The sequence below is a fragment of the Balaenoptera physalus genome (genome assembly GCF_965194825.1).
Source record: "Balaenoptera physalus genome assembly, chromosome: 6".
NCBI lineage: Eukaryota > Metazoa > Chordata > Mammalia > Artiodactyla > Balaenopteridae > Balaenoptera > Balaenoptera physalus.
The window spans coordinates 73,926,157-73,936,594 of record NC_138885.1 but is presented as its reverse complement, the minus strand read 5'-3'; the positions used below and the strand labels follow the sequence as shown (position 1 = coordinate 73,936,594).

General features: G+C 39.1%; 1 protein-coding gene across 1 annotated transcript; it reads left to right on the top strand.

Moving 5' to 3' along the window:
- The first annotated feature begins 3,448 nt into the window (after positions 1-3,448).
- On the top strand, positions 3,449-8,161 carry LOC309663220 (importin-7-like). Its single transcript, XM_082466843.1, is given in 6 exon segments — positions 3,449-3,882; positions 3,885-4,042; positions 4,115-4,483; positions 4,487-4,552; positions 4,554-6,601; positions 6,603-8,161. Coding segments are annotated over 6 exon segments (3,108 nt in total). The 5' UTR covers positions 3,449-3,560; the 3' UTR covers positions 6,748-8,161.
- Positions 8,162-10,438: the final 2,277 nt, after the last annotated feature.

Genomic DNA, 10,438 nt, shown 5'->3' with positions numbered 1-10,438 from the left:
TTGAGAAAACAAAATTGATAAACCATTAGCCAGGCTTATCAAGAAAAAGAAGGAGAGGACTCAAATCAATAAAATTAGAAATGAAAAACGAGAAGTTAAAACAGACACCACAGAAATACAAAGCATCCTAAGAGACTAGTACAAGCAACTCTATGCCAATAAAATGGACAACCTGGAAAAAATGGACAAATTCTTAGAAAGGTGTAACCTACCAAGACTAAACCAGGAAGAAATAGAAAATATGAACAGACAAATCACAAGTAATGAAATTGAAACTGTGATTTAAAATCTTCCAAAAAACAAAAGTCCAGGACCAGACGGCTTCACAGGTGAATTCTATCAAACATTTAGAGAAGAGCTAACACCCATCCTTCTCAAACTCTTCCAAAAAAACTGCAGAGGAAGGAACACTCCCAAACTCATTCTATGAGGCCACCATCACCCTGATACCAAAACCAGACAAAGATACTACAAAAAAAGAAAATTACAGACCAATATCACTGATGAATATAGATGCAAAAATGCTCAACAAAATACTAGCAAACAGAATCCAACAACACATTAAAAGGGTCATACACCATGATCAAGTGGGATTTATCCCAGGGATGCAAGGATTCTTCAGTATACGCAAATCAGTCAATGTGATACACCATATTAACAAATTGAAGAATAAAAACCATATGATCATCTCAATAGATGCAGAAAAAGCTTTTGACAAAATTCAACACCCATTTATGATAAAAACTCTCCAGAAAGTGGGCATAGAGGGAACCTACCTCAACATAATAAAGGCAATATTCAACAAACCCACAGCAAACACCATTCTCAATGGTTAAAACTGAAAGCATTTCCTCTAAGATCAGGAACAAGACAAGGATGTCCACTCTCACCACTATTACTCAACATAGTTTTGGATGTCCTAGCCTCGTCAATCAGAGAAGAAAAAGAAATAAAAGGAATACAAATTGGTAAAGAAGAAGTAAAACTGTCACTGTTTGTAGATGACATGATACTATACATAGAGAATCCTAAAGATGCCACCAGAAAACTACTAGAGCTAATCAATGAATTTGGTAAGGTTGCAGGATACAAAATTAATGCACAGAAATCTCTTGCATTCCTATACACTAATGATGAAAAATCTGAAAGAGAAATTAAGGAAACACTCCCATTCACCATTGCAACAAAAAGAATAAAATACCTAGGAATAAACCTGCCTAAGGAGGCAAAAGACTTGTACACAGAAAACTCTAAAACACTGATGAAAGAAATCAAAGATGACATAAACAGCTGGAGAAATATACCATGTTCTTGGATTGGAAGACTCAACATTGTGAAAATGACTATACTACCCAAAGCAATGTACAGATTCAATGCAATCCCTATCAAATTACCAATGGCATTTTTTATGCAACTAGAACAAAAATTCCTAAAATTTGTATGGAGACACAAAAGACCCCGAATAGCCAAAGCAGTCTTGAGGGAAAGAAACAGAGATGGAGGAATCAGATTCTATGACTCCAGACTATACTACAAAGCTACAGTAATCAAGACAATATGGTACTGGCACAAAAACAGAAACATAGATCAATGGAACAAGATAGAAAGCCCAGAGGTAAACCCACACACCTATGGTCAACTAATCTATGACAAAGGAGGCAAGGATATACAATGGACAAAAGACAGTCTCTTCAATAAGTGGTGCTGGAAAAACTGGACAGCTACATGTAAAAGAATGAAATTAGAACACTCCCTAACACCATACACAAAAATAAACTCAAAATGGGTTCGAGACCTAAATGTAAGACTGGACACTATAAAACTCTTAGAGGAAAACATAGGAAGAACACTCTTTGACATAAATCACAGCAAGATCTTTTTTGATCCACCTCCTAGAGTAATGGAAATAAAAACAAAAATAAACAAATGGGACCTAATGAAACTTCAAAGCTTTTGCACGGCAAAGGAAACCACAAACAAGACGAAAAGACAACCCTCAGAATGGGAGAAAATATTTGCAAACGAATCAACGGACAAAGGATTAATCTCCAAAATATATAAACAGCTCATGCAGCTCAATATTAAAAAAACAAACAACCCAATCCAAAAATGGGCAGAAGACCTAAATAGACATTTCTCCAAAGAAGACATACAGGTGGCCAAGAAGCACATGAAAAGCTGCTTAACATCACTAATTATTAGAGAAATGCAAATCAAAACTACAATGAGGTATCACCTCACACCAGTTAGAATGGGCTTCATCAGATAATCTACAAACAGCAAATGCTGGAGAGGGTGTGGAGAAAAGGGAACCCTCTTTCACAGCTGGTGGGAATGTAAACTGATACAGCCACTATGGAGAACAGTATGGAGGTTCCTTAAAAAACTAAAAATAGAATTACCATATGATCCATCAATCCCACTACTGGGCATATACCCAGAGAAAACCACAATTCAAAAAGACACATGCACCCCAATGTTCATGGCAGCACTATTTACAACTGCCAGGTCACGGAAGCAACCTAAATGCCCATCGACAGATGAATGGATAAAGAGGATGTGGTACATATATACAATGGAATATTACTCAGCCATAAAAAGGAACGAAAGTGGGTCATTTGTTGAGACGTGGATGGATCTAGAGACTGTCATACAGAGTGAAGTAAGTCAGAAAGAGAAAAACAAATATCGTATATTAACACATATATGTGGAACCTAGAAAAATGGTACAGATGAACCAGTTTGCAGGGCAGAAATTGAGACACAGATGTAGAGAACAAACGTATGTACACCAAGGGGGGAAAGCCACGGGGGGGGGGTTGGGGGGGGTTGTTGTGATGAATTGGGCGATTGGGATTGACATGTATACACTGATGTGTATAAAATTGATGACTAATAAGAACCTGCTGTATTAAAAAAAAAAAAAAAAAAGATTTCCCCCTGAAAACCAACAGGGAGATCATTCAGCATATAAAAGGATTTAAAGGGAAAAACGTCACCCCAGGGGTGCTGTCTCCTCCTCATATGATCAGAAGGACCAGATATATGCACTTGGAGCAGAAATACCAATTGTCTTCCTTCATGCTGTGGACTTGGATAAGAAAAATGTCTCCTCCCCATAATCCCACCATTTACTTTGGCTCCACCTATGTAGCCCTTACAAGAGAATTTGCTAATTTTGTTCTCCAAGACCAGAGGGCCATTGATTTACTTGGGTGGTCGAAGGACACCTACTCTCCTGATGAACATTTCTGGGTGACACTTAATAGGATTCCAGCAGGTCTTGTCTGTAGGAGCGACAGCTCAGGGCCACATGGGCTGCGGACTGCCCAAGTGGACTACATCTCCCAAAGCGCTCCACGGTTGCGCCGACAGGAAGTGGCCGGAGCATCTCCCGCCTCCACGCCAAGGAGACGAGGTTCTATCTCGGGCCTTGGCGCTTCTCTTTCCTTTCGCAACGGTTGCCGCTGCGGAGCGCGGCGGGTCCATGTGCGAAGTGAGCGGCGCCATTCCTGGCCCAGTAGCACCCGAGCCCTGGGTTTGACTGCGTCCGCCCTGCAATGGACCCCAACACCATTATCGAGGCCCTGCGGGGCACCATGGACCCAGCCCTGCGTGAGGCCGCAGAGCGCCAGCTCAGTGAAGCACGCAAGTCTCTGAATTCTGTTTCAACACTGCTTCAGATTACTATGTGGGAACAACTGGATTTACCTGTGAGACAGGCAGGTGTTATCTATTTGAAAAATATGATAACACAGTATTGGCCTGATCGGGAAACGGCACCAGGGGATATATTCCCTTGTACTATTCCAGAAGAAGATCAACATTGTATTCGAGAAAATATTGTAGAAGCCATTATCCACTCTCCTGAGCTCATCAGGGTACACTTACTACATGCATTCATCATATCATCAAACATGATTATCCAAGTCGCTGGACTGCCATTGTGGACAAAATTGGCTTTTACCTTCAGTCTGATAACAGTGCATGTTGGCTAGGAATTCTTCTTTGCCTCTATCAGCTTGTGAAAAATTATGACTACCTATCTTCCTGCTAAGGAATGTTCCAGCTGTTGCTCCAACCTCTGTCAGAGTGCCAGTTGTAGTTCTGGTAGAAGAAACCAGAGGAACGGAGTCCACTGGTAGCAGCAGTGCAACATTTCCTGCCAGTTCTAAAGGACCGTTTTATCCAGCTTCTTTCTGATCAGTCTGATCAATCTGTCCTCATCCAGAAACAAATTTTCAAGATCTTCTATGCTCTTGTTCAGTATACACTACCACTGGAGCTGATAAACCAACAGAACCTGACAGAATGGATAGAAATTTTAATGACTGTTGTGAACAGGGATGTACCTAATGAAACACTTCAAGTTGAAGAAGATGATAGACCTGAGTTACCATGGTGGAAATGTAAGCAGTGGGCTTTACGTATCGTAGCAAGGCTTTTTGAAAGATATGGAAGCCCTGGCAATGTTTCCAAGGAGTAGAATGAATTTGCTGAAGTATTTCTGAAGGCATTTGCTGTTGATGTCCAACAAGTTTTATTGAAGGTGTTTATATCAGTACAAGGAGAAGCAATATATGGCTCCTCGAGTTTTACAACAGACATTAAATTATATTAATCAAGGAGTTTCTCATGCTCTCACCTGGAAGAATCTGAAGCCTCATATACAAGGCATTATCCAAGATGTTATTTTTCCACTGATGTGCTATACAGATGCTGATGAGGAACTTTGGCAAGAAGACCCCTATGAATATATACGCATGAAGTTTGATGTGTTTGAGGATTTCATCTCTCCTACCACTGCTGCCCAGGCACTTTTGTTTACAGCTTGTAGTAAGAGGAAAGAGGTACTACAAAAGACTATGGGATTTTGCTACCAGCTTCTTACAGAACCAAATACTGATCCTCGAAAAAAAGATGGAGCCCTGCATATGATTGGCTCTTTAGCTGAAATACTTCTGAAGAAAAAGATCTACAAAGATCAGATGGAATATATGTTGCAGAATCATGTATTCCCTCTCTTCAGCAGTGAACTAGGCTACATGAGAGCGAGGGCTTGCTGGGTCCTTCACTATTTTTGTGAAGTGAAGTTCAAAAGTGACCAGAACCTGCAAACAGCCCTAGAGCTGACACTAAGATGTCTGATTGATGATAGGGAAATGCCTGTTAAAGTGGAAGCTGCCACTGCACTTCAAGTGCTGATCAGCAATCAAGAGAAAGCTAAAGAATACATCACACTATTCATCAGACCTGTCATGCAGGCTCTTCTTCATATTATAAGAGAAACAGAAAATGATGATCTTACCAATGTAATTCAGAAAATGATCTGCGAGTGTAGTGAAGAAGTTACTCCTATTGCAGTAGAAATGACACAACATTTGGCAATGACATTTAATCAAGTAATGCAGACTGGGCCAGTTGAAGAAGGAGGTGATGACAAAGCAGCTATTGCTAGGGGAATCCTGAATACCATCGACACACTTCTTAGTGTAGTTGAAGATCATAAAGAAATAACCCAGCAGCTTGAAGGAATCTGCTTACAGGTCATTGGAACTGTTTTACAACAGCATGTCTTAGAATTCTACGAGGAGATCTTCTCTTTAGCACATAGTTTGACATGTCAACAAGTGTCTCCACAGACGTGGCAGCTACTACCTCTGGTATTTGAGGTTTTTCAGCAAGATGGCTTTAATTACTTTAGAGATACGATGCCTCTGCTTCATAATTATGTAACAGTTGATACAGACACACTTCTGTCTGATACCAAGTACCTTGAAATGATATACAGTATGTGCAAAAAGGTTCTTACAGGAGTTGCAGGAGAAGATGCAGAATGTCATGCAGCAAAATTGTTAGAGGTCATCATTCTGCAGTGCAAAGGGCGTGGCACTGACCAGTGTATTCCCTTATTCGTAGAAGCAACTTTAGAGAGACTGACAAGAGAGGTGAAGACAAGTGAACTTCGAACAATCTGCCTGCAAGTTGCCATTGCAGCTTTGTATTATAATCCACACCTACTTCTCAACACCTTAGAAAATCTTCACTTCCCTAATAATATTGAACCAGTTACAAATCATTTTATTACACAGTGGCTTAATGATGTTGATTGTTTCTTGGGGCTTCACGACAGAAAGATGTGTGTTCTGGGCCTATGTGCTCTTATTGATATGGAACAAATACCACAAGTTTTAAACCAGGTTTCTGGACAGATTTTGCCAGCTTTTATTCTTTTATTTAATGGAGTAAAAAGAGCATATGCCTGCCATGCAGAACACGAGAATGACAGTGATGATGATGATGAAACTGAAGATGATGATGAATCGGAGGAACTGGGGAGTGATGAAGATGATATTGATGAAGATGGACAAGAATATTTGGAGATCCTGGCTAAGCAAGCGGGCGAAGATGGAGATGATGAAGACTGGGAAGAAGATGATGCTGAAGAAACTGCCCTAGAAGGCTATTCCATGATCATTGATGATGAAGATAACCCTGTTGATGGGTATCAGATATTTAAAGCTATATTTCAAACTATACAAAATCGTAATCCCGTGTGGTATCAGGCTCTGACTCATGGTCTTAATGAAGAACAAAGAAAAGTTACAGTATATAGCAACTCTAGCTGATCAAAGAAGAGCAGCCCATGAATCCAAAATGATTGAGAAGCATGGAGGATACAAATTCAGTGCTCCAGTTGTGCCAAGTTCTTTCAATTTTGGAGGCCCGGCACCAGGGATGAATTGAGTTACCACTTTCCTGCAGTGTGATTGTAGTGAAGAGCTTGTGTTCCTCCTAGTAGTGGTTCCAGAACTGGTTCATGTTATCCACTCTAAACTAACTGATCAATAGATGGACCAAAAAAGACCCAGGAGGTGGGACCTGATCATGCAACTTGGCACTGAAAATGAATCCAGAAGGATTTTGGTGGGGGAGGGAGGTAACTTGGGGGGCAGGGAGTATTTTCTTTATTTTTTGAAGAAAGTAAGATTCTGACTGAAAGTTCAAGTGACACTGTGGAAATCTTCAACAAGAGGGGATGTCATGAAGGCAGCTTTTCTTTTTCCAAGGAAAAAATAGGCATGGGCTACAGGATTATTTAAAATGTCTCATTTACAGTATAAGCTCAGAGGTAGATGTAATTTTTACACCTATGAGTATTTGTTTGATTTCTGTCTCTTCCTCACCATTGGGTATCTATTCTTTATATGTAAATAAGATAAGGTAATCGATAGCCTTATTCAATCTTCGTCATTTTCATCATCAAAGATTGTTCCTATGTAGATTATTGGACATTTATTGTAGCACTACATAACTGATTAAAAAAAATCTGTAAATGAATTAGCACTTTCATATTGAAACAAGCCGGCTAGCCTATGTATAAAATAGCAAAATGTTTGCTGTTTATAAAAAGATGGGATGTAATGGGGTGGGGGGCAGGGGTAATTTCAAGTTATTAATTTAAAAATGAACTAGCAATTTTGTACCTGGTGACTTTGTGGTGCACTCACCTCTGATAGTGAATTCGGTATGTTAAAAGGGGTTAGTGATATTTCATTGCTGCTAAAAATGGCAACTCCCTCTGTGTCCTGTTTTTTCTTAAAGCTCTCAGTATACAAGTGGATATTTGGATAGAAGACCTTACTGTAACAAATAGGAAAGATGATATTTGAAGCACGTAAATTGGATATAAAATTCTACTCTTAAAGAGTGATAAAAGAGTATGGCTAAACATCTATATATGCAATCTATTAAAAGAACTTAATTCTGCAAAAAAAAAAAAAAAGAACTACCATACGACCCAGCAATCCCACTACTGGGCATATACCCTGAGAAAACCATAATTCAAAAAGAGTCATGTACCACGATGTTCATTGCAGCTCTATTTACAATAGCCAGGACATGGAAGCAACCTAAGTGTCCATCGACAGATGAATGGATAAAGAAGATGTGGCACATATATACAATGGAATATTACTCAGCCATAAAAAGAAACAAAATTGAGTTATTTGTAGTGAGGTGGATAGACCTAGAGTCTGTCATACAGAGTGAAGTTAAGTCAGAAAGAGAAAAACAAATACCCTACGCTAACACATATGTATGGAATCTAGAAAAAAAAAAAAAGGTTTTGAAGAACCTAGGGGCAGGACAGGAATAAAGATGCAGACGTAGAGAATGGACTTGAGGACACGGGGAGGGGGAAGGGTAAGCTGAGATGAAGTGAGAGAGTGGCATAGACATATATACACTACCAAATGTAAAATAGATAGCTAGTGGGAAGCAGCCGCATAGCACAGGGAGATCAGCTCGGTGCTTTGTGACCACCTAGAGGGCTGGGATGGGGAGGGTGGGAGGGAGACGCAAGAGGGAGGAGATACGGGGATATATGTATATGTATAGCTGATTCACTTTGCTATAAAGCAGAAACTAACACACCATTGTAAAGCAATTAAACTCCAATAAAGATGTTAAAAAAGCAAAAAGAAAAAAAGATGTCTGCTCTTTGAAAGGCCCTGAGGAGAGAATGAAGACAAGCCATAGACTGGGAGAAAATATTTGCAAATCATATATCTTGCTAAAGAAATTGTATCTAGAAAAAAATGTATATTTAGATATAAATATATCCTAGAAAAAGAATATATTTATTCTCAAAACTCAATAATAAAACAAACAACCCAACTAAAAAATGGGCAAAAGATTTGAACAGATACTTCACCAAAAATGATATACATATAGCAAATAAGCACTGAAAAGACACTCAACATCATGTATTGCTAGGGATATAATAGTACACAGCTATTAAAATTAAAATACTGAGCATACCAAGTGTTGACGAGGATGAGGAATAACTAGAGCTCTCATACACTGGTGGTGGGAATAACAACAGTACAACCACATTAGAAAACAGGTTGGCAGCTTCCTAGAAATTTAAACATATGCCTACCATATGATTCAGCAATTCATTCCTAGGTATTTACCCAAGATAAATTAAAACACATGTCCATACAAAGGCTTATGCAAATGTTCATAGTAGCCTTATTTGTCATAGCCAAAAACTGGAAAGAACTCAAATGCTCATCAGTAAGTGAATGGATAAATGCATTGTGATATATTCATATGATACAACTATTCAGCAAGAAAAAGGAATGAACTATTGATAAACACGACAACATGGACGAATCACAGAATAATTAGGATGAGTGAAAAAGGCCAGACAAAAAAAAGATGAAAAAACTTTTTGCAAATGGCTGTTTAAATTAACCTTGTCTATCTTTATGTTGTCATATTAAAGCTATAGCCCTGAAACCCTTTAAATACTATAGGAAGGGCTTCCCTGGTGGCGCAGTGGTTGAGAATCTGCCTGCCAATGCAGGGGACACGGGTTCGAGTCCTGGTCTGGGAAGATCCCACATGCCGCGAAGCAACTAGGCTCGTGAGCCACAAGTACTGAGCCTGCGGGTCTGGAGCCTGTGCTCCGCAACAAGAGAGGCCGCGATAGTGAGAGGCCCGCGCACCGCAATGAAGAGTGGCCCCCGCTTGCCGCAACTGGAGAAAGCCCTCACACAGAAAACGAAGACCCAACACAGCCAAAAATAAATAAATAAAAAATAAATAATTTAAAAAAAAATACTATAGGAAGATTCTGTACATTATATTAAATCATTCCATTTATATAAATTTCTACCATATGTAAACCAATGCCTAGTGACAGAAAGCAGATTTTCGGTTGCCTGGGGACGAGTTAGGGGGTGGGGGAAGTTGGAGGAATTAGAAAAGGCTTGAGGAAACTTTTGGGATGGTCACTACGTTCACCATTTTGTTTGTGGTAATCATTTCTTGGGCAAATATGTATGTCAAAACTTATCAAATGCTTCATTTTAAATATGTGCAGTTTACTGTATGTCAAGTTATTCCTCAATTAAGCTGTTAGAAAAAGGAGGAGAAGTAGGAGAAGGAGAAGGGAAGAAGGAGAAAATAGATACATGAGCTTAGAGAAGTGGCGTTTGCTAGAGAGAGAAGTTTTGGAAGTCAGCAGCGTGTAAATGGTACTTCAGACCCTGGGAATGAATGAAATCACTTAGGGAGAGATTAGTCAGAAAAGAGAAGGGGACCTAGGATGCTGTCATAAGAAACACCAAAATTTAGAAGTTTAGGATGAAGAGGATCATGACATAGTCTTCGGTTTTCTTAAATTGTTTAAATCCAACCCATATCAAGTTTAAAGCATCTGATCATCATTTTATTCACTATAGGCTGAACCAATAGGAATGCAGACCCATTTAAGATAGCTTGTAACTTAACAATTATTGTGTCTTTTTTACTTGCTCCTATTCATTAGTCCATAGCACTTAACATGATTATTGTTGATCTTAATTGACAGAAGTCATCTTTTGTTTTTTCCTTAATGCTATTATTTTTAAGGTTTTATTCAAAATTA